The 25,165-nt window shown below is 39.4% G+C and overlaps 1 protein-coding gene across 3 annotated transcripts; it reads right to left on the reverse strand.

Moving 5' to 3' along the window:
- Positions 1–44: 44 nt before the first annotated feature.
- Positions 45–23,914, reverse strand: STAMBPL1 (STAM binding protein like 1). Of its 3 annotated transcripts, none has more exons than XM_054832118.1 (11): positions 23,762–23,914; positions 11,765–11,959; positions 10,644–10,861; positions 9,141–9,216; positions 7,616–7,711; positions 5,941–6,295; positions 5,227–5,351; positions 4,199–4,336; positions 3,446–3,558; positions 1,775–1,874; positions 45–341 (listed from the first exon to the last, which is right to left on the reverse strand). In XM_054832118.1, the coding sequence occupies exons 2-11, from the start codon at positions 11,846–11,848 to the stop codon at positions 285–287; spliced, it is 1,362 nt and encodes a 453-aa protein (XP_054688093.1). In that variant the 5' UTR covers positions 11,849–11,959; positions 23,762–23,914; the 3' UTR covers positions 45–284. The 3 variants fall into 3 exon arrangements, with proteins under 3 accessions (XP_054688093.1, XP_054688094.1, XP_054688095.1); XM_054832119.1 differs by lacking the exon at positions 23,762–23,914 and adding an exon at positions 23,318–23,396; XM_054832120.1 differs by lacking the exon at positions 45–341 and adding an exon at positions 3,700–3,779.
- Between the last annotated feature and the right edge of the window lie 1,251 nt (positions 23,915–25,165).

A 25,165-nucleotide genomic window follows, 5' to 3' on the forward strand; every position in this document is an offset into this window, starting at 1 on the left:
ACAAAAGAAACATTACTTATTTCAACACAGTTGCTGTTGTTTGAAGTTCATTTTATTGTTGTGTTTTATAAGTGAGATTTGTTTACAGATTCAGGGGTAATGCCACTGAATTCCATCTTGACAGAGCAACAAAATAACTCCAAAACAGGCTAGAGCAATAAATATCAAACCATTCAATCTAAAATGTATAAATATAAAAGTCATTTCTGAAAATGTAGGAAAAACAGGAATCCATTTTTCTGTTTTGGCCATTTGTATAGTAACATCACTATCATCCATCCGTATCACCTCAGATCCAGCACAATTATCTTTATGTCTTTCCCAACCACGTGGGTACATGGCTGCAAAAGGAGTGAACCCATTACTCACAGAAATCAGTTTCAGTAAAATAGCATATGAGGGCTATTGTTTCCTTTTAATTTTCTGAGCCTGCTTAATACTACGCTTAGTTATCCAACTTAGATTGTACCTGTCACTGTGCCTGTTCACAGGCAAACCCCATCGTCACAGGCAGCAGTGAAGCAGTGGCTTCAGATATGTCTGCCCACATGATGGGGGTTTTTTTAAGCATTTAGAACTAGATTGTGCCTTTAGACACAGACATGACTAAGTAACAGCTTGTATTGGGTCTATGGAGAAGAGTTTTTACCAGAAACAGGACCAATGCAGATTAGGGTTGTTTTAGTCAGGTTTCATGAAGCTTCCTGTATTATCACCCCTGATATTTTTCCTCCAGGAAATGAGGCTGTGATCTCACTGTTTTTGTTGGAAGATCAATGTGTTTTGTGGATTGTACTTGAAAGGATATTTGTGTTTGATATGCGATACTAACAGTGTGCCTAATGATTATAAATGAACTCAAGTAGCCAGTAGCTTCACTGATGAACTAAGCCTGTAAAAGACCACTGAAAGGAGCCCATCTGGAACAAAAGTCTTCAAATTTTTCAGAGTTAGAGTACCATCTCATTATCCCTACAGTCAACTATAAAACAATAGAAAAAAACAAAGAACTCCAACCTCTCCTTTTCAGGAGTAATACTGACATTCTGAGAGTCTTACAACAAAGAATTAATTTCCACTGTCTTTCAGCATTACTTCTCTGCATTTGATCATTTTATTTTGAACTATATGAGATTCTCTGTACTTGAAGTGAGCCCCATTTAAAAAAAAAATCTCAATTATTCAAAGGCAAAGATTGTTGTCTTCCAGATAACAGTGATGTTTCTGATAATTCTGAATGACTATACTGTTCAGCCATACTTACAGTGTACTATGCTATTAAAGCATCAAAAGATAGGGCAGTTACTGAGAAAAGCTTAGGAGAAGCCAGGGGAAAATTATGGGCAATGAAGGAAATGGGGTTAATTTACTCATAGTTGCACTTTTTAGCAGCTGGGGTGTTCTGTTGAGACACTACAGTTGGGGACATGAACTGAATTCTTTGTTTAAAAACTGAAGAGCTTGGAAATAACTCCCATTTGAAACTGTGGCTTTTGCTTTTTCTGAAAGCAGGTAAAAGTGGTGATGATGGTAACTGCCTCTGGTTACCCACCACTTGAATGGCAGTGTGTGACATGTCATGGCTGTTATTGACTGCTTAAGTAGACTTCTAATGCCTACCTTGGTCAGTGAAACAAAGGTAATGAATTATTAAAATGGGGCGGGGGGGGGGAATTATGAAGAAATCCAGTGTGAAGCTTATGTAATTTCTGCTTACAGCAGAACCATGGGTAAGAATTTGAATAGTTAAAACCATGTTGGATTATATACTTACATTAAATAACCTTGGGTCCTTTGTGTGTGGATGGAATCCCTTCTTTTTACAAGCAGAAACTTCTAGCATGCCAGCATTAGTAAGTCTGAAGATGCCAGTGCTGTAAAGCAAAAGATGAAATTCCTGTTACATACTGCTCCAATACAAGTCCAAGGTTTCACATGCAAATTGCTTAGCCTAACAGAAGGACAACAGAATGGTACTCAGTAACCTTTGATACACAGGAGTCAAGGCTGAATTGGATTCTTAAAGGTTTTTGAGATCAAGGGGAATTGTATTTCTGTAAAGGAAGAGATGATGAGGGGAAGGGGAGAGGAAAACAGAAAAGAAAAAAAAAATACCACAGTACCAGTGCTATTAGGTAGGTTAGCCTATTAAGGGCCGAGGCTAGTTCATACAGAAAGAGAAACAAAACAGAAACTTGTGTACTGGATTGCATTTCACCCACTGAACTCTAGAGGGTCAACTTAAAAGAGAGCAGCCTCTAAGCTAACTGTGTAAATGAATAGTGAGAGTACACATCCTCCCCACTCTTTTGTAATCAAGTAATGCAAAGCACTAGAAAACCCACTGCTGCATATGTGTGATCTAACACTTTGAGTATTAAATAAAGCATTAGAAAACCCACTCTTCCATAAAGAACGTTAATACCTAATAACTACAGGACAGCACCTGATTAATAAGTGTTACAGATAGGAGTAACAGGTTAGAATTAGTTACAGGGTATCAGCATAAACTATAAAAGAAGTTTGGAAGACCAGAGATTTGAAAAGGTATGCGGACATGCTCTGGGTTACAAAGCCTAGTGCTCGTGCACTTGCCCCCCAATCTGTATTTACAGCTCTGCTACCTGAATGGCCCCTATAGGAAGTTAGGCAACCAGAAGGGATTCATAGAAGTCATCTACAGGGGCAGAAGGCCAGTAAGAAAGGCTGAAGAAATGCACAGGCTAACCAACAGACAGCCCTGGGGCCTTGAAACTCCAAGCACACCAAAGCAGAGTCACAAAACTGAGGTTGGAAGGAACGTCTGAAGATTGTCTAGTCCAACCCCCCTGCTCCAACAGAATCACCTTGAGCAGGCTGCCCAGGACCATGTCCAGTCAGGTTTTGAATATCTCCAAGGATGTAGACTTCATACCCTCTCTGGGCAACCTGTTCCATTATAAACCTTCACATTAATTGTTACGCAATTCCAGGTTTTTCCAGATACTTATTGGTTATATTTTATGAAATACAAAAATAGGCACTTATCAAAAAAGCGATCTTTTTCCTCTACTCCCCAGACTGCAATTTTCATATCATCCTAGAGAAATACATCTAATCCCTCCACTTCCTTCATCAGACAGAATGAAGATAGGTTTATGGTAGGGCACTGGCAATGAGGTCTCCAGAAGAACGGCTCCTGTCATTACCACTTGGTTGGGCAGACCATAAAACCAAATAAAATTTAAAACCTGGGGCTGGGAGGGAGGAGGAGAGAGAAGCCAGAAACAATACTGTGCATATAGACTGACTAGAATGTAAGTCTAAACAACTTAAAGAAAACAAACTCACAATACAGTATTCTGCTCTTCATCCCAGTTGACATGTGCTGTTTGCATTTGATCAAATTTTATGATAAGAAGCAGGGGAAAATGTCTAAATATTACTTAGAAAAATCAGAACTCACTCATTATGCTTTGGTGAACAAACAATTGCAATGGCCTCTGGCAACATTAGCTGATAAGAACAATGAGTATGAAGATCAACACTGGATAAGAATGCAGTTTGTGTTGGATGTGTCTACAAAAAGAAAGGGAAAACTCAACATCATGAAATATTTCTTACAAATCAAGGTCGACATACATTCAAGAAGGAACAATAATTTGTAACAAGCAAAAGCATCAGTACTTCCCCAGGTTGGTTTCTTAAGTTCCTACTAACCCAGATTCTGCATTGTTAGGGTGGCTTTTCGGTATGAGGTTTATGGAGGCACATTCACAACCAGATGTACAAGCACTTTTCTGATCATGGGGGGAGAAAGGTGGAACAAAGAAGCACAAGACAAAGGGAAATGACTTGATTGTCCAAAATCCTGAGAGTGAAAGTAATATGAAGTTTAAACAACACCCCCCCCCCTCAATTTTGAATATAGTAGAAAAATAAATGGCATTAAAAAGTAATAAAATATCCCTAAATCAACATAAACAAAAGTTGCACTGGCAAAAGCAGGCCCATTGTGTCAACAGGACGCCTGAACTTCATTAAGAAATACCCATCTGTGGAGAACATTAGCGCTTATTTACATCACTAGAATTAGAATTAAGTGAGCAAATTAATTTGGATTATTCCAGTTATTTCTTTAGTTTGTTATTTCCAAGACTTCTTTCGCATAGTATGGAGAGCTGATACAGAAAAGCCAGAGTCTATGATTCATACGTACATGGATCCAACCCAAAGTGAGGAGATCGTACTGATCCTGAATACCAAATAATTCTTCCACATTTTCCATGTCACAGTAGTCTGGTCCTGCAGATTGCTTTGGCACTATTACATGGGTAATAGTAAATTCATTATGTGTCTGTAAAACAAACATTGACTTAGAGTGGAACAAATGAACTAATGAATAAATGCTGAATCAGAATCTGAAAGATGTCAGCCTGTCAGCTAAAACAGAGCAGCATAGCTCCACTGATACCAGTGCAGCTATACTGACTTACTGCACCTGAAAATACACCTTAGCTTTTGATCATGAAAACATATAAGGAAGCGTTAGTAACAACATGAGATTCTTGGATTGAAATCTTCACAGATAGCAGTGTGAAAAGGTTGTCTTTTAAAAAAATTAAAAACATGATAAAAAGGAGGTTTGAGAATACCATAATTATTTTCTGTGAAAATTGGAACATCACTAGTCTTGCTATTCTTTCTCTTTATACAATTCAAACACACTCAGACATACATCATCTTTAAAATTCTTTGTATGTCAGCATCAGCTGTGACATCTTTCCCTACTCTGAAAGGACATTAAATGTTTTCTAGGTCAAAGGAAAAAACCCAGCCTGAAAATCAGATGTTCTACAGCTTGATGGGCTATTTTCTTCTTTTTTGTAGTGCCATTATGAATTTGATGACTCCAGTAGATTCTAACAGTCTTTATATTTCATTGTCCTGTAACTAAACCTCACTTACCTTAGATGAATGCCAGAGAAAGTACTCGAAAAAGCCTGTATTGTACAGCGTGCTGAAAATCTTGCTACGGTTATAATGACAGCAGTGTACTTTGATCAGATGTTTTCCCAATAAGGCAAGCCCACGCTGCTGAAGTGACCACTCATGTTATAATATGAAGTTAATTACATTAAAGACTAATTGTTTAGATCTGCTTTTGCTCTGAAGTTGATACATTACAGGAAAATACAGCATTATCAAATACATCTTCCCCGTACAAATGGGAGGGTTAAACTGTACCAGTTTTCCACAGAGAATTCCACATGTCTCTATTCCTCTTACTGTATTTGCCTCCGCTAGCAGCAGAAATTTGTGACAGAGATCCCTGGGCAAAATGACGCCTCTGAGTGCTTCGACCAATTGAGCTAATGAAGAAAACAAACAAACAAACAAACAAGCAGAGAAAGATAAAAAGGCATTTGCACAGTGAAATTCCCTAAAATAAGGAAATACAAGGAAATATACACAGGAAATTATTACAAGTGAAAGAATTATACTTACCGCATCACAGATTTCTAATGAGACTAAATGTACAGCACAGGCACTTCACCCTAAACTGACGTCACCAGCCCATAAGATACGCTCACTAGCCTGCCCCTGAGGTGACAGTGAGCTGACAGCATTTCCCAGGCCAAGGCTTTCCAGGAGGAACCACTGTTGGTTCTGCTTCTGTTCCTTTGAAGTCCATTTCAAGATTCAGACACTGAGGCTCAATCTCTAGATCCATCTACTGGCACTCAACTGGAAAATGTGAAACTGTACAGCTAATCTCCTCTCTTAAAATGAAGAAAATACATGGAACTGTTGTGTGTACATTGATCTTTTCATGATTATTTCATTATGGACACCCTCACAGCGAATAAATACATATGCATATGCAATATGTGCATTGCTATAAGTAGCAAAGAAGCAGATAAAATAAAAAAGGGGAAAAAAATAAATCTATGGACTTACTCTGAACAGCACTTAAAGTAGCTGCTGGCTTTAAGACCCGGTTTACTGGAGGCGAATGTCCAGTGCAGCCAGATGTGCCACTCCTCTCTTTTTTCTCAAGCAATGCAGCAGATAAGGAACTGTTCTCTGGTACAGAAATACAAGACAGCATACTTCCATCTATCTGTTCAGACATAACCATGCTCTCTTTGATTTTCTGATCTCGAGCTAGTTCTTGCTTCTTAAGTTGATCTTCAAAGAATTGAAACTGTTCTGATTCAAGCTGCTGTTGCCGCATAAGTGCGATTCGTTTCTTCTCTGCCTCTATTAGCTTTTGATGCTCTAGTTTCTTCAGAAATTCAGTTTTGCATTTGTTCTGAAACATATGCAAAATAGCGACATTCTCAGAACACTAAAAAAAGCTACAAAGATGAAGGAAAATAAACATTCTGATTGTTTTATAAAACCATTAAATCCTGTCATTAAAAATTAAGTCTTTTGGAACCTGTTTGCTGAACTGGCAAATACAACTATATCCCCAAAAGTAGTATGATACGGAAGGAAATACAGCAAGAAAGACATTCCTAACACAAAGCTTCTAATCTGCATACCTGTGGTGCTCTGTTTTACTTCAGTAGCGATAACACTGCCCTCATTTGCCCATTATAATAAAGTCATGAGAAAAACACTTTTCAGAACACTGATGGTAAAGAGACTAGACACAAGCATAAGCCCTTACAATTTGCAGTGCAACAAGATATCCATGGGTTTTCAGGGTAGATTTCATAATCCATTTTGTTTTGTTTCTTGTTGCTGCTGTTTGGATAGGTTTGTCGATTTTCTCTTGCTACTTTTTCCTCAATTTTCCTTAGCTTTCTTAACCTGACTTTGGTGTGCAGCCTCCCCAGCTTTCTCCACCCTAGTCTATGCTCCCCTGCCCCCAAGTCACCTGCTGTTCCACCAACTGCAAGGGAAGCTTCAGGTTTCAACAGCCCTTCCTGCTCCCTGGTAAAGGGGAGCATCAAGCATCTCCAGAAGCAAATGAAAGAAACCAGAGCAAAGTCATTTCTTAAATGTCATGAACAAAACAGAGCAGGAAAGAAAGCCTCAAACCAATCGGTGACAGGAATATGGGGTGTGGGGTGTTTTAGGTTTTGGTGTTTATTTTAGGGTTGGGTTGGTTTTTTTCATAGTTCCTTAGGTCAATTTTAAAGGAAGGAAAGAAAAAGATGTTTTCCTCAGACTTCTTTCCTTGACAAGTTTTTCAACTACAGATCCTTTTTTCAGTGACTTCAATACACAAGATGGAGTAGTTTACAGTTACTTAAAGACTCAAACAGGATCAGTTCAAACTCAGGCACATTTGGAGCCAAGCAACTTTTTCCACATACTCATCTAAGTGTCTGAACAGTATCGTCTTTATGAAACAAAACTGGAGCATACTCAAGACTATTCAGATATTCATAGACTGTTATTATGTAAATGTCACAGCACGTTTATTTCCAAGCACACACTTGCATTACTTATTTTCAAATGACCAATCAATTAGATTCTGAGAAGTGAAAAGTAATTCTAAGCAGCCTGTGAAATTATTATGTTCTTTAGAACTAGCATTTTATTGCTTAATTTTGAAGATTTTGTTCTGATGATAGAAAAAATATTTGTACAAAAAATTTAATAACCATATAAAACTTACTTTGTTTTGCATGTATTCTTGATATTCTAAGTTGTATTTTTTTAAAAGATCTCTCTTCAATTCATCTGTCCGTGGAAATGCCACCTCTTTCAATTTCTTTGTGGTGGGGGAAAAAGATAGAAAAGATTATTTTTTATTTTTTGAAAGAACCACCTGGAAAGCAAACTCATCTGTAATACAGATTTCAAAAAATACAAAATAATAATACAAAATACTGCTCTTGTCCCAGGAAAGAAAGGAAGAAATACACACTAAATCATCAGCTTCTGAAACTTTTATAGTACTCTGATTTCAATAAAGCTGTATTAATTCATGTCAGTAAAAGCTGTGACACTACTACTTCTTATATCAAGGAAAGATTAGTCCTTTTTCTAGCAATCTGTTCTCTCTGTTTTGTGTAATAGGTGTGTGTGATGACTAATATTTTTGTTGTAGGTGTAATTTATTAAAAAAAGCTAAGTCCAACTTCCAATGTTTCAGGTAGGATCATCACATTTTTCTCTGGGACTTCCTGGACAGAAATATGACTGAATATGCCCATTTCCAGGTGGGGAGAGAAAAAAAAAAGTCTATTTACAGGGATAGCTACACATGTAGTTTCCTGTGACAGCCCCAGCAGACAAAACAATTTTGTTTTGTAAATCAAAAACAATGCTCAATGTTTGCTGCTGATGCAGAGACTACTACAAAATAATTTAGAGGCTGTAGGCAGGAGAGGGAAAGAGGCCATGTGCTTAATCCTACTGAGTGCCGTGGGAGGGAGCACATTAGAGGGATGTTTTCCTAGATTGTAGGCCACAGTCAAAAATTTGGCATGAAGCATTTTGGTTTTGAATATAACATTATTCAGCTTTAACAGTAGAGAAAGCATGCAAACATGGCAGCATGAAGCAAGAGACACTTATGTTTATTCTAACAATTCTTGATGGACTATTACAGATGTTTTAAGCTCAGTATAAGGTTGTATTTGAAATTTCTCTTTTAGCAAGAGAAAAAAAAGTAAAACTATTTTGTATACAAGTGGAGGAAAAAAAAATCTGGTGAAAACTATGTAAATACATAGTTGGTAATACAGAAAGCAAAAAAATATATTTTGATTATTTAGCAGGGTAAGCAAATACTGCACAGACACCGGTAATGCCACACATCTCTCTCCCCTCTGTTTGCAATAGTCAGTTTGGACCGTTAGCCACTCATGTAATTGGGACCAGAATCAAACTCTAAGTACTGTTGAATTAGTGTATTTTTAATATGTAAACTTTCAGAAATAGATGTATCTGGGTTTCCAACAGTCTACCAACTCATTCAGAGACCATTCTTGTTCACCTTTTAGAATGATAATTTTATTAATGATCAAGTGATTAAACCAAAACAAAACATGAATGACTAGTGGAGAAAAGTATCAGAAATTCAAACTGTGGTGGCTGCCATGGGCTATATGTGTACTTGTGAAAAAGGAGTGCTAGGAAAAATGGAGAGATTCTGGGGGAAACATTTCTTAAAGGCCAGGAAACCATAACCCTACCTTAATAATATCTTGTTTTTCTGGTACTGCACATTGGTGATAGTCTCGGTGACTGGGTAGCTTTTCCACAAACAACCTAGAAAATTAAACATGTATGTGTTTTGCCTCAATAGCCAGAGGAATATCCACAATAGCTTTTATGATGGCAAAAAAATCAGTGTCACATAACTGTTAAACACTGAATTCCAGATGATTTGGAGCAGGTTTCTATACATTTGTTTAAAGTAGCACTTAAATTCTTGTATAGACTTGCATGAGACACATAGGGTAACGATAGGACATTATTTTCTACATCTGAATATATTTCATTTTTCATTAGTACTAGGTTGGGTTAAAAAAGGACTAACTAGGAGCCAGCACCTAAAAATAGCCTTCAGAAGTACCTTACACCCTAGCCAGTGTTAATAAATCCTATTTCTACTGTCTTTATCTGTCCTTAGCTGAAATGCTGAATCTTAAATGGGAAGTCCAGAATGCAATACTGGCTACCATTAAAGCAGTTATTTTTACCAGACCAAGCTGCACAGCTAACTGCAGTATTATTAACCTACCCAGACATCTCAATTATGGCAACATTCAGCTGCAAAGAGTTTGGAATACACAGCTGCTATCATTCTTTCAGCAATTTGTGCAATGTTCACCTCCAGACCCTCTTTTTATAGAGATACATACATTTAAAATTAAGTGGAATAAGAAAGATTTGGGTTAGCTTTCAGACTATGAAGAAAAGGGGGCGGGGGGGGGGTGTGGATAAGGTCTCCTATTATAAAAGTTTTAAAATATGCATATTAAAAAAATAGCCTTTCAGAAGTAAGAAGCCAAAACAATCAATCCTACAGCAAAACTAGCTAGTTAAAAAGTTTAAGTCTGCCACTGATATATTTTTCAGCTGCCTACTTTGAGACTTGTAATGAAAACTGTCTGGATTTGGTTTCTTTTGGGTGGGGAGACTAATCATCCAATATACGTATATTGTGGATTTTGCTTTTATTTCTGTAAGAAGCAATAAATTATACTTAATCCTTTTGGGAAAGAAAAGTAAACAGAGGCAAAATGCCATTTTTTCCATGTTTTTAAGTGCTGTGCAATACTACAATCTTTAAGATTGGCAGAAGGTCATAGAGATTACTATTAAAAGCTCAGAAATCTTACCTAAACATTGCTTTTTAGGCCCTGCACTGTATTTAAACAACATGCTGATAGATACAGAATAATCTGTGGGAAACATTGCTGATAGTATAGCCTGGTACAGTAAACTTAAACTACTGTATGTTAGGGTAGTTCACACCTGACAGTTAATAGATGGATAGGATTACTATACTAACAGCTGAGATGAAATGATAACGAAGTCTGTGGTTAAAGATCTTCAAAGAATAAAGCTATTCTGCAAGAAGACACTAAACATTTTTCTCCTAATCCAAAGGGGTGCCTTGTTTTCACCACAACTCTTAATTTCAGTTTACTCAGAATTATAAGCTGTAATGACTACAAATAGTTTCTTACGTTATGAACTTATTATAAAAAACAAAAGCATTCTCCAGGTTTCCCTCCTCCATATATACTGACGCCATTCGCTCCATCTCTACTCCAGATCTAAAGTAACGACGTGGAGTGATATCTTCATTGATTGTGATGTTGCTGCCAAGTTTGCTTAAGGCACGTACTCTCTCTTCTGGGGTCACAGAGACATCTGTATGGTCAGGAATAGCTACTAGCTTCTTCTGAAAAAGAACAGAGAAATTAGCAAAGAGAACCAGATATTACGCTTCACTTTCAGGAAGTGATCTCGATGAAGAAACTCAAGGGAAATCTTCAGCTTTTTTTCTTCAAAATAGGCATTGATTTCCCCACTGCTAGCCACAGTTGAAACACTGCAACATGTTTCTCAATTGCAAATAAATTGTGATTGCAATTACAAAGAAGAAGTGATCTTATTCCCCTCCCCCAAATCTTCAAACTACAAAAACATCCCAGAAAAGAAATAAGATAAAATCAAGTAAACCCCTGTAGAAATTATCAAAGGCAGCACAAAGCGTGCCCTCTTTAGAATCTCCCACACATAAAATTCTATAAGGTTCTGCCTTATTAGTTATTGAAATAATTTGGTGGAGGGCCTGAATACTCAGACTCCTATTACATGATGTATAGGGTATGACTGCAGGGTATAGTTCAGCTAACAAAGAGCAAGAAGTGTCCCTGGTCATTCAATAGTTCTCTTGAAACATTCATTTCCAGTTTCAAATGAGGCAGTTAAAGCCTACGAAGTTAGAACTAACTCTACTGAAGAAGAAGCATAGCTGTTTATTATAATCATTACCTTCCTGTTCAGTGGCTAAATAAATGGCTACTGCAAGTTGTTTCCTCTTACTTTGATGAAAATTTTTACTCTTTCACTTCAACTTCTTAAAAACCTGATCACTGAAACAAGCTAAAACCTCATAAATCACATATATAGAAATAAAATAAATTCCAACAAAACCATCAGATAGAATGTGGGAGGAACTGGCAACATGCAGGAAAAGACCCTTGTGCCTGACAGCCAACACTGCTGTACAGCTCTCTTGAATTGTTTCCTACTTGAAAGAGAGTGCCAAGCCATTAAAGCATTTCTTCGTAATACATACCAACGAGCTAACAGCGAATGGTTGTTCCATGCTGTTCTCTGTCTGCAAACCAAGGAGATCGCTCTTTTCCTCCAAAGTCTCCATCTGACTGCAAAGGGCAGTATCAATCCAGCACTCAATATTTGCAGCAAGCAGTCTCAGGGTTTCTTAGCCCAAGGGAAACTTGAACATAGATATGTTGATTGTGGTCGTGTGCTGGAAAAAACATGACGAGTCATTCAGATTAGAAATATATTCAAATGTCACGTAAGTTTGCATGCCTGCAACCTCATTACTTTAGTATCACAGTACTTACATATTTAATAATAATCTAAAATTTACCAGGCATCTAGAATTTAAAATGAGAATGTATGGGGGCTTAGAGGACAGTTGTGGACTAGCCGACTTGTTCTAATGTTACTACAGTGGATTAGAACACAATATAACTAATTATTTTTACAATACTTACAGCAAGTTCAAAACCCCCAACTTTCAAGCATTAAGTGAAAAAAAGGGTCAAAAACTAATCAGAGTCCATGTTTCCTTGAGCATATGTTTTGACAAACATATTTATAAACTGTGTGAATCTGGCATCTTTTTTTCCTGCTAAGCCTACAATTAAAAATAAAACTTAGCACACAAACTCATATGAGTAATATAAAGCAGAGAAAATATTTCAAGCACCACATGTTCAATCTGCACAGCTTGCTGACTTCAATAATACTTAAAATACAATGAACTCTGATGTGATGAATCAACTGATAGTAATTGCTTCTTGCACAGCTCTGAACAAGTAAAGACAAATATTTAGACATGTTGTGGTCATCAGCAAAAAAAAAAAAAAAAAAAAACCAAACCCAAACAAATCCCCCCCCAAAGAAAAAAAAAAAGAAAAAAAAAAAGAACCCAAGCAAAAAAACCTCCCCAAAACCAACCAAACTAACAAACCCCTGAAAGGGAGATGAATTATTTAAATTACACTGGAAATATGAAAATGAAGCTCCTAATGTGGTTTTTCACTTCTGTGCACTCAATCTAAACAGATTTGATCCTAACTGTCAAAGATACTTCATATATCACAATAAACATGTTTTATGCTTTTGTAAAAGCATAGAGTGGGTTCAACAAAGATATTTTCTCAGCACTCCTCTCTCTAGAAGCCAGGGGACTCAGGTTAGAGAAAAACAACACTAATGTGTTTTTAGCTGGCTGCATTTCTCAAGTACTGATTTCTGTATTTGGGTCTTCCTCATTTTCGCCCCAAAACTAACAGTATCTATTAGATCAGTCTTTAATTTGAACAACTAGTGCAAGTATTACAGGAGAAATTAAACTTATTTAAGTAACATACTTTCTCTAAAATACTCAGAATCATCCTGGTTTACTTGTAAAAGCCCTTACTGGTATACTCATTCCACTTTATTAACTCAGTCTTACTCTGCTTTTATGTATGATCTCCCAATCTCAATAGATATGTTCTTGCTTGACGTTATACCCATGTTTTCCATTTTGAAGATTATTATTCTCATCAGGTACATCACAGGTCTGTGAATTCAGTTTCAAGACTTGCTTTTTTCAAAGTAAGGTATTCAAAATGCTTGCACAATTTAAAAAAAAAAAAAAAAGAAGCATGGCTTATACACTGAAGACATCAACATAAGTTGTGGTGGCAGTGCTAATGGAAACAGTTCTCTAAACAATTTAATTTTACATACATGGAGCTCTGGTGTAAATGATCAGCTTGGCAGGAGAGCATATTCATTGCCTGTTCATGGACTGCAGAAAAGCCTCATGGGACCACAGCAATTAAATATTTGTGCTTTAGCTTACACCAAGAAACATACTGCCTTATGGCTAGTTCCACCTGAAACCCTTCTTCAGCTGAACTACTCTAGATGTGGTAGACTGTGAAAGGAGAGGGCTAAATGCTTGGCCAGCACGGAGCTCACGTCAGTCTTCTGCCCCTGCGGTTCAGATTCTAAGCAGAAATAAAATCTCCCATAAGAGACTGCATTCATACATTCTGTGTGGCTCAGACACAACAATTTAAAAAAAAAATCTGAGACCTAAAAAGCATGTTTCAAAAACATTTATTCACTCACTTATCCATCACTTGTGAATTTTTTTATTATTATTTTTATTTTATTTCCTCTAGAAGCAACTGGGAGATCTATGATAGCTGAATGGAAGGCTTGTTTTGGTCTAAAGTATGCATCCGAGTATGACAAACTGCAAAATATTCTAGTCATTCAACTTGTAAAAAAAATTGTTCAGAAGTAAAGGGTGCAGAAATGTTTTTCTATTTGATTCCATATTTCAATTAGCAGCTTTTGAGCAAGAAAATTGCTTTTCAAGCACTTTCTCCCTTACAGACTTTCTCCAAAATCTAGTGAGGAAATGGACACTAAAGACGATGCTCTTGAAATGCTTCCCTATCGAGGACATGGGATATGGATCATATGCTTCTTTCAACTATTACCACACCTTGAAGACTTTCAGCCTAGCTGGTAAGCACATGCTGAAAAAATGTTAGCGCAGCAAGTGGGAAACACAAAAGCCACCAATCGGTGTTTTGGTTTGGTTTTTTTGGGAGGCAGTATTCCCAAAGAGGTCTTTGCTGAAGAAGCCTATGGCATCCCCCAGCCAAAATATCTTTGGAACTGGCACAGGAAGACATCATGGAACCCTTTACTTGCAAACATTTCTCATCTTGGTTGCCTCTAAGGATATTAAAGTTTTAAATATAAGTTAGTTCAGAGATTTTTTTAGTTTTTTATTATTTTTTTTAACCTAAAGAGGAATTAAAAATAATAAGAAAAAACCAAAACAAAACCAAAACTGTGTAATACCAGGTATTTTAAAGAGGAGATATCTGGTGACAGCAGAAACTCACACTTCCTCAAAGTTGTGTCAGAGCTTTGAAAGGATGAAGAAGCTCTGCAGAGACCACAAGCCAAGCCACAGTGCAAGAGCTTAGCAGAAGCATCACTGTAAATAAAACAGGAAACTGACTCTTTAAATTTAGCTTCAGGAGCATATTAAAAACCAGACACTGTAAATAAAGAAGAACTACTAGGATAAATTTGTATCGCTCTTACAAAAATGTCAAATATGACTCAAGTATACTAGCTATTATATGTGGCAGCATAATTAGAAAAAAAAAATCTAAAAAGAACGTGGGCTGTCTTATGACTGCACTCCAATATATTATCCTTAACATGTGGACACACTGGCCAGAATTATAAATGGTCAAAATGCAGAAAGTTAAGCTTTACTAAAAACACCACCACACCGGCACATGTCTGCCAGTTCCCTGAAATGCCTCTGTGCATAATGTTCCTCATGACACAGCGTCACAATCACCTTCAGCTGGTGGAAGGCCATGGTACTGCCCAAGGGGCTCCCCTCACCCCACCATACTTCTTTGTACTCCCACTTCATTGACACCAGTGACTTCAAGGCAAGTTGTAGCTGATCCAAACTAAAATCAAACGGACTTTTAAAATTAATTACTTCCTTCTCAAACTCAGAATGCAAGGAAGGAGGCAGAAACATGAAGCCAGCAAAACAGCAAGACTTGCTCCTTTCCAAGGCAGTGCTGTCCTAGATTGATATGAGCTGGCTTTGAAAATGCACCCTAAGAGCTTATACAGTGTCTACAAGAGTTGCCCAGTCCTGATGAGTGACTCTTTGTCTTCTGGAAATACACTTACATTTCACTCTACAAGGGCAAAGAGAAATTCAAACCTCTGTGTGGAACTGAAACTAATTATATTCAAATACACAGCACAGTTATGCTAATACAGTGAACTACACTCCAACCCCAACCACAGAGGATAAGTAGCAACACTAGCTTGGAGCTGCCTTAGTCTATTGGAGTGTAAAGTGCTCTAAATTCTGAAAGTAAAGACGCATTTTTCTGCTTTACAATTTTAGGCACTCCAACTATCTTAGATGGACTTAGGTAATGTTAGATTAATAAGAAATATCTGGACATTTAGCATGCAAATCAAGCTTTTTCTAATGATGAATTTTCTGAGAGTCATAATCAGAATATAAGAATATAACATCCATTCAACAGTTAAGAAACTTTTCTTGATTTTATTTGTAATGGCACTTCAAATCCCATTTCCTCCTCAAAACCCACTTGTTTTCCTATATGATCCAGCTTATTATACTATGCATTAATCCTTTGTAAAATGCAGCTTTATTAAATCAAAGGCCTTCAGCCACAGAAAATAGAGCAAAGTGAGAAAACCAGCATTTTAAATGACATTGAAAGTCATACTTTCTGTTCAAGCTAACAAGCATGCTACCAAGTACCTTCACAAGGGAAGTGAAAATCAGAGAGAGCAATTTTACCTTAAAAGTATATGCAAATAATAGTAATTGAAGATAGAATATGCATATCAAGACGTATCAAGTACCTCAAGAGTAGGCTAATATGATAGAGATGTACGAGAAGATCTGGAGAATGCATACACAAACTCTCATGGTTTTCTGAGAGGTATAATATCATAATTCATCACAAATTCTCCAATGCCCTCACAGTTCGCTGCATGCTGGCATGTTTCAAACAATTCCCAGGATGGATGGATGTGGACAAACAAGAGCCCCTCTGCCTATGCTCGGAGCCCAAGAGACATGACCCAGCTAAGTTTGCAAGCTACGTAACCGTGCTCAGTGATAGCGAGAGGCGGTACACATGGCTGCACCGCAAGGCTTATTAGCTCAAGTGCAGTATGAACTATTTAAGTTACACAGTTTATGTTTCCAATGTCTTGTGGTGATCCAGCTCACAGGCTGGGCAGAAAGAGCTCATGCTAGTCTTCATGCATTCCTATGACAGGCTCTGAAATGTCCTTCATTGATATAACCTGACTGTGTGAGACGACCGGACCAGCAAAGACAATGAAGCCAAGCAGGACCATGCTCTGCCCCAGGATGCGCACAGTGACTGGCAGTACCCCTGCGAGAGTCGTGCTGCTTAAACTTTCTAGAGAAGAGAGCCCCAAAGAGGAGCTCAGAGCACCAGTGCCTCCCAGAAACAAGTTGACTACAGAGCATAAGGACTGAATTTCAACTCCTTATCATCATCTTGAGGCTGCTTTTCCTTCTTCCGTTCTTCAGAAGAGGTTTTTAAATGTTGAATGAGCTTTTCAGGTTTATAAACAAGTAACTGCCTAACTTCAATAACTATTAGTTTAATCATTAGTTTCCACTTTGTAACATTAGTAGCATTGTAACATCCCCTACCTTGAAACATTGTGGCAGTAGTTAATTTGAACTTGTAACAGTAGCATTGTAACATCCCCTACCTTGAAACATTGTGGCAGTAGTCAATTTGAACTTGTAACATTAGTAGCATTGTAACATCCCCTACCTTGAAACATTGTGGCAGTAGTTAATTTGAACTTGTAACAGTAGCATTGTAATATCCCTTACTTTGAAACATTGTGGCACTAGTTAATTCAAACTTGTAACATCAGTTGCATTGTAATATCCCCTACCTTGAAACATTGTGGCACTAGTTAATTCAAACTTGTAACATTAGTAGCATTGTAACATCCCTTACTTTGAAACATTGTGGCACTAGTTAATTCAAACTTGTAACATTAGTAGCATTGTAACATCCCTTACCTTGAAACATTGTGGCAGTAGTTAATTTGAACTTGTAACATTAGTAGCATTGTAACAACCCTTACCTTGAAACATTGTGGCACTTGAAACATTGTGGCACTAGTTAATTCAAACTTGTAACATTAGTAGCATTGTAACATCCCTTACTTTGAAACATTGTGGCACTAGTTAATTTCAACTTGTAACATTAGTTGCATTGTAACATCCTTTACCTTGAAACATTGTGGCACTTGAAACATTGTGGCACTAGTTACTTTGAAACATTAGTTTCCCCTTTGTAGCATATTTTTAAATTCCAAGGGAATTAGTCATAACACACTGACGTCAGTGCTGTCAGCAACATTTGCCAATACTTTGACTACTGGTCTTACTAGAAAACTACATTAAAGGGATCATTGGTAAAATTTTCCAAAGCACTTTTTTTCATTTACAGCTTAATCTGCGTTGAAAATAACAGGGACTTGGGGCAGAAGTACTATGCATTTCTTATTTCAGAAATACTCATCCTTTTGTTTGATATTTTGGTGAAATGTAAAGCCCAGATGTGGTTCTCATAAAAATAATTAATTTCAGTTCATTGGGATCAGGATCCTTATAGTATTTCTAGAAATATTTGCTAATATAGGAGCTAAAAATTGGCATAGTTCTGCTTTTTACAAACTGCTCTCCAGAGCACTGTTCTGCATTCATCCCATGCTAAGGAAAAGCTTACTTTAATATTAATCATGAGAAGTTTAAACAGTAATACTCTGTTTTACTGCACTAGGAAGTGTGATGACTATAGAATCCTAGAATATAAATGCATCTTGAACCATAAAGGGGTCAGTCCTCACTAAAATAGCCAAATTAGCAAGTGCAAAAAACACCTTTTCATTACCCATAATGGAACCAAACTGTCTGAACAAACTTGATATAGGGCACATCCAGTGATTGACAGATGAAGATAAAAGGACTGCTTCATGCCAGTAAGTCACTCATGATGCAGACACCTGTATTTCTTTACTTTGAAGTGGGTGTTCAAATGAATGTGTTGAAAAATAGGTTAGAAATAGAGAAACCTAATTCATTCAGTTCTTTTTGAAATGCCAGGCCATGTATTGGCATAGCACATGATCATTTATACACACACTTGGATTTGACATAAAATATGCTAAGCCCCAGTCTAAATAGCAGACTGCCTTCTGTTGGTTCTCTCCAAAAAGAAAGAGCATGCTCATCTGTCAACATGGTTTTCTTAAACAACCATTCACTGTTACAGCAAGTGATTCAGCTAGTATAGTAAGCACTCTTTTCTGGAAAAAAACAACAAAGCACTGAATGTCATGGCAAGATCATTCTCTTGTGCAGAGAAAAAAAGAAAAAAAAAAAAATCAGTCAACCAAAACCAACAGAATGGCCTTTCAATGAAAAGAAGCACTGCCAGGAGCCACTGGCTGAGAACCCCACATCTTTCAGCAGAGAAGTTGCTCTTCATAGTAGGAGCTACTAAGCCAGACTCTAGAAAAGCCTGTCTTAATAACAGTTCATAATAGCTTCATAGCTCCATGGCTCCATTTAAACAGCGTTACCAAGACCTCCCAGGCTTCACTAGCTCCCAGAGGCAGCTGCTGAGCTATACATCATCTCTCCTAGAAGTGGGTCAAGGTTATATCCTCTTTTTCATCTACGGTGAAGGACCAGTCCCACCCGCCTCCCAGCACACTGCCTAGAGGTCTCTGTGCAGACTGTGTCAGCAGCATACAGACAGTAGCATCTTCACCTGCTTGGGTACTGAGAAGCAGAAATCATGTGCGGAGGAGATCCTTCATGCACAGATCTGCCAAAACCAAGTCTTGTCTATCTGGTTACAGCACTCAGTGCTGTATCTTACATCACAAATCTGAGCTTTATTTTCCTCTAAAGAAAATATGGGTGACTCAAGGGTCTGTTTTCCCACAATTAAAAAAAAAAAAATAGAACAATTATTTGAAGTCTTCTAAAGTTGTTCTGCAAATATTCGGATGATTGCAGTTAGTTAATGTAGCTACTTGAATATCATTGACTGGCTGTTTTCTAGGGACAGTTTTCCTTTTGGAATGGATACAAACATTACTGTATTAAGAAGCAACATCAATAAAGTTAGATTGCTCCTGGGTCTGCTGAGACTCTGAAAAACCACTACAATATGCAGATAATGTCCAACATGACACATGCAAAAACCTGCCTCTTACTCCCCACAGAGAATATGAATGTAGAACCTACAGGCTTTTCCCGTTGCTTCAGAGCACAGAGAACTCTGACATTCACCTATTTTCTCATTCATTTTTATGCAGACTATTCTGAAGTCAAGATCTAGTATGTCCATGCTACTACAACATAATCTTATGCATTTGAGCTGTATACATAGGTGATGGCTCACTACCAGATTTATTCATATGCTCTGTGTACAAAGATATTAGTCACTTTTAAGACAAAGTGCTGAAAAACAGACTGGAAAAATTGAACATTGAAACAAGCATCTGTGAACTGCTGACAGTTTTTTCTCTTGTGGTTTCTTGTGTCAAAACAAAACACAGTCCGTCCATCCCTCCCTCTCCCTTTTCTGGTAACATCGTTCAGTTTCAACAGAGAAGCATTTTTAACATAATGGCTAAAGTATCACCAATGTTAGAATGTCTTGGATTACAAGCAATAGCCTTCTTAGCTACTGAAATATACTTATACAACACAGAACAGCATCTTTCCAATGACCCAGTAAAAGGATGTTCTAGACGTGGTGTGGAAAAGCAGCGCCATTTCCTTCCTTTACGAAATCCTCAACAATCTCCCATCAAAATTCACGTACCAGGGCACAGCAAGACAGAAGAGGGCGGAAGTAAAAGAAGTAGTTGTTGTTATATAATTTGTTCTTTGTCGATTCTGCTGAAATACTGAAAAAAGAGAGATACCTGCAATACATAATATCACTGATAAAACTAACTTCCACCAATGTAAACAAGAAGCTGTGTTGCTAAGGGAAACAAATGAGAGGCTAAAATCAGCACAGAGGTTTGCAACACTTCACAGACTTCTGAGAAACAAAGAAAGCATGATTCCTTGGAAATCCTCAGGTTTCACAGATTTTTTGGCCTGTAGCCCTATTTCTCTCAGAGCCAAATCCCACTAGGATACAAGGGTTAAGAACCTTCCCATTCTTCCTATGAAAGGTAATGATTTTTCTGGCAATATTTGCTACTTAATTTTATAGCACTTTCAGACCCATAACCTCTAATAAAGGTGAGTAACCAGTTGCAACAATCAATTTCTATTTCAATCTGATGACAAATTTGTATTCTGTCTTACTTATTATGGTTCATAATGTAGGTGACAAAAAAAGAATTATATTTAATTGACATTTCTGACACACAAATTCACAGCTCATCTGAAGTCTACTGAGTTACCTATAAAGAATAAAGCTTGTCTTGTGGCCTCAAATCTAGAAAAAATAATTTAGGGCATTAGTTCAATGGATTCTGATTATTTTGTACACTAATGGTTAAGTAAGCAAAGTGCAGGTAAAAAATTGACGGTGATATTACCTACAGGGTGGAGTGTGGTCAACCAGTACAAATAACTATCAGTTAATCTGGCATGTTTCTGCAGTATGATGCTTATATTAAAATAATACAGTTAGTTGATTTCATAACGAAATCTTTGGCCTCCCGCCCTATCCTATGAGCAGATGGGGGAGAAAAACAAAATAAAACAAGAATGAATGTCTGGCTCTACAAGAAGAATTCTGTATGCTTTAGGCCATTTTTTTCCACTTTGATAGTTACAATATTTAATTACTCTTTTGTAAATTTGCTAAGATTGACCATGGTAAGCACATGTCTTATAGCAGCACTGACTGTAACACAGTAAGTTCACATGGTTGCTTGAAAGGCAGCTGAATTATCCAGAATATCAAAGCTGAGGACAATGATTTGTGGCTAACATTTTAGATACTTGCAGGCCAACAGACTATTCATCCCAGTGAAGCTATGCACAGGCTACCTTTGAGCCTATTTCCAAATTATTTGCTTTTCCCTTCAGGATGAGTCCAATGATCTCTGCAGCCTGTCCAAGCTCCTTTCCATATCAATGGAGAGAGCCAGACATCTCCAAAAGCCTTTTGACAGTGGTTCAGAGGTGCTATAAGAGGAAGATAGTTTCTATGTTGATAACGTAGTGAGCCCACAGTCTGCCTAATGTTGTGTGCTGAACTGTGAGTCACCTTGAGCTGCTAGCAGGAAGTGGTAGGCAAAGGGTTGTGTCTGAGCAGGTGCCTGACTCACAGTATTACCATCAGGTATCATCATCCTTTTAAGATTGAAAATACCAGATTTTTATAAGAGGGATGCCTATGCAACGACAGTACTAAGCCACTACACATGGATCACTCAGGAGCTGTACAGACAAGTAATTTGCTTTCATGGACTGATACTTCTGAACTATGACCAGAAAATATGTTTTCTGGCATGGCAATATATTTATTAAAATTATAAAGACAAAGATTTTCCTTACAAGGCAGCAAACTAGGTTTCAGAACACAAATTTGAATTTTAACCTTTGATACAGAAATAAAATCTCAGGAGTCAGATAAGAACAGGAAAAAACCACTATATGTACAAGTCTGGCAAACAGACACTGAATATTTATTTTTATACAGCATTTGCTCAGTGTTTTCATGTATAAGTCACCTTGTCAGTCCCTCAGCAGTTGAAGATTTCATGACACCCCTCACCTTGAGCTATACTCTTCCTCAGTTTGGTGATTAACTTCCGGGAAATGCCTTAAGGCCTGACCTTGAGCACACCTTGTGCACATAAAGAAAACCACATGAGAAATGCCTTCACAGCATTCCCATAGCAATACCAGTAATACACATGATTGCAGGACTGATCAAGACACTGAACCCTATTTTGAACATAATACTACAAAATACCCCCCCTGCACTTACAGCTATTTAAATTATGATAAACAAAAAACATAATCATGAAATTCACACCTACAGAATTATATGGCATTTGGGAGCAATGCTTCCTATGCTCTCCTGTGATCTACAAAACTCCGGATTTGTCAACACTGGCCTTTGGTTTAGTTATTCATACCTTTAGCATCTACACATGCAATATACCAGGCAGAAATGCATTTAGCACATCAGAGAATCCAGCTGTTACACAGTAACCCAACATATTGCATCAGCAACATCCACAACAACAAACTTGAACTCCATTCTCCTAGGAATATTTCATGAAGTCCTGGATCTGTATCCCATTTTCTACGACCTGATGGTCTAAGGCAATTTATCAAATATATGCTAACTACAGCTTTGGACTTCCAAACACTTCAGCTTGCAATGAGGAAAAAACCCACTTCTATGAAGACAGAACTTTCACAAAGCAAACTTATGCCTGAGGAACAAGCTTCCTGGGAACTACAGTCCATCCAAGACCTCATAACCTCACCATTTTCCATTCTCATTTAAAGCTCGGGTTTTTTCTGCCCATGACTTCTTAGAAAAGCACTCAGAACCATGTGCATATTAAATAAAAAGAATTCCAAACCAAGAGGGATTCCCCCAGCAGAGACTTTTTGCCACCCTTCTGAAACAGGACAGTGCATCCATGTGTGAGAAAAGTGAAATACATTCCTCCACGCACTTCAGAGAGACACCTTAGATCCTACAGAAGTCAGAATGAGGTACATGACCAGAAATAGCTTATGAGAGTTACAGATGCCCAAGAAACACAATTTCTTTTTTTTTTTTTCACATTCTCTCACTTTCTTTTCCGATGATAATCTTTCACATGTATATGGAAATTATTTACAAATAGAGTACTGTTATAAGTCCGATTTCTCTCTGAAACACAGTAACGTTCTGAACACTACAAGCACCTATTTTTGTAGGCGCAGTACAATCAGCAGCTTTACCCAGCCCAGGCTCGCTGCTCCGCCGCCTCCCCGCACACCCGCGAGTTGCCAGTGACACCGCGATGCCCACGCTGCATCCACGCACCAACAGCTGCTCCCTCTCCCCTCCTCGCCCCAGTGCGCACCCCGCCTGAGGCGGCTCATACAGAAAGTTCCGCCCTGCCTGGAGGAGGGCGATTTCCGACAGGCCTCCTGGGAACGCAGCACCTGACACCCGAGGCGGGGATGGGCCGGACCGATCGCTCACGGGTGACATTCGCCAGGGCAGCGGAGCTGATGGAGCTCGCCCCGGCCGCGCACGGCACGGCGCCGCGCCACCTCTTTCCCCCTCTGCCCGCAGGGACCATTGGCGCGAAGCAGAGGGATGGGGGAGGGATGGGGGCGGGATGGGGGATGGCCCCTTGCCCCGCGCTCCCCTGACCGGGGAAGGCGACAGCTGCTTACCGGGTCTCGCATCCGTGTGAGCGGCCCCGGCGGCCAGTGCTGGAGACAAAGCGAGGGGCGCCCGCCCCGCCGCCGAGGGGGGGGAGGCAGGAGCGGCGGGGCGGCCTGGGCCTCCGCCGCCCGGCCTCGCCTCGCCTCGCCTCGCCCCGCCGGGACTCGGTGCCCTGAGCGCCCTGCGCAGGAGCGGCGGGCGAGGCGGCAGGTGCCGGCGGCGACGCAAGGCGCTCGAGTCGGCTCCTCTCCGCGCCGCCGCAGCCGGCCCAGGTTACGGTGCGGGGCGAAGGGAGGAGCCTGCGCGGCGCCGAGGCGAGCGGCGTGGCCGCGTCCCGCTCTGCGCCGCGGGGTCTGCCGCCGCTACAGCCCAACGGCCGCGGGCGCCGCCGCGCGCACCGGGCCGCTGTTGCAGCCTAACGGCTGCCGGGGAGGGCGAGGGGAAGCGGCGAGCGCGGGAGGTGCCTGTGGGAGTGGAGGCGGGCGAGGGGAGAGGGGTCGGGGGGGCTTGCAGCACCCCCGTGCTCACCTCGCGTGTTCCCCACGTTGCTGGTGTCAGTCCAGCCATTGGTGAGGTAAGTCCATAGCTGCTTGGGCGCTGGTGGGCACACACACCTCACCTGGGCTAATCCACACCTGGGATGTGACTAACTGAGGGAAACACAATTAGTACTGTTGCTGAGGAAGGTGGCTATGGATGAGGAGGAAGAGGAGGCAGCTTTAAACGAAAGTGTGGTGGTCAGAAGGGGGCTGTGCTACCCGGGAAAGCGGGATGGCTGGAGAGGAGGGGACTTCTCCCCTAAGGCAGAGGAGGTAAGGGGTGGCAGTAGGAAGAAGGGATGTCAGCCTGGGTTTCTGAGGAGGTAGTACAGTGCAGTACTGTGCTGTGGGCTGGCCCAGAACTCTGCTGCAAATGTCTAGCTAACACAATGGTCGCTCCATGAAAAGCTTGGATGACCTTCTTGGTGGCCTTCTGCTGAACTTGCTCAACAGGTATTGAACATATAGATGTTTTTTTCTGAGGCCCAAACCTGGACACGAAGTCTAGATGTGGTTTAAGATACTTGTATTTAGCTCTTCCTGCACCCCCAGGCATGGTAAGTGCACTTCCCTTCCTTCCTTTCATCATGTGTGTGGCTGTGCTGGCTGCTTGGCATCCCAGCCTTGAAGTGCTTCTTCAGATGGATGCTGTCATCCTTTGTGTGTAGGCTACTGCTATGTCTGCATCTCCTCAATCCTCAGTTGCCAGGTTATGAGCATGAAGACAGTTATGTTCTTTGTAGTCTCTAGGGGTGAACAAACCATTAGTTAGTGTGAGGGTAAATGAGTACCTGCAGCTGTCCAACAATCAAGTAATTTCTCTCTGACATAGGTTTTTTGATGTTGGGTTCCTTGGCATTTGGGCCATTAAAG

This window comes from Grus americana, chromosome 7 (genome assembly GCF_028858705.1).
Source record: "Grus americana isolate bGruAme1 chromosome 7, bGruAme1.mat, whole genome shotgun sequence".
Taxonomy (NCBI): Eukaryota; Metazoa; Chordata; class Aves; order Gruiformes; family Gruidae; genus Grus; species Grus americana.

What these genes read in the sequence shown, in the direction of transcription:
- STAMBPL1 (XM_054832118.1), bottom strand. Translation starts at nt 11,848, where the DNA reads ATGGAGACTTTGGAGGAAAAGAGCGATCTCCTTGGTTTGCAGACAGAG. An exon ending in CATTCGCTGTTAGCTCGTTG is followed by an intron (nt 10,862 to 11,764) that starts GTATGTATTACG and finishes GTTCTTTTTCAG; the next exon opens with AAGAAGCTAGTAGCTATTCC. An exon ending in TCACTTTGGGTTGGATCCAT is followed by an intron (nt 3,559 to 4,198) that starts GTACGTATGAAT and finishes TTCTTTTTGTAG; the next exon opens with ACACATCCAACACAAACTGC.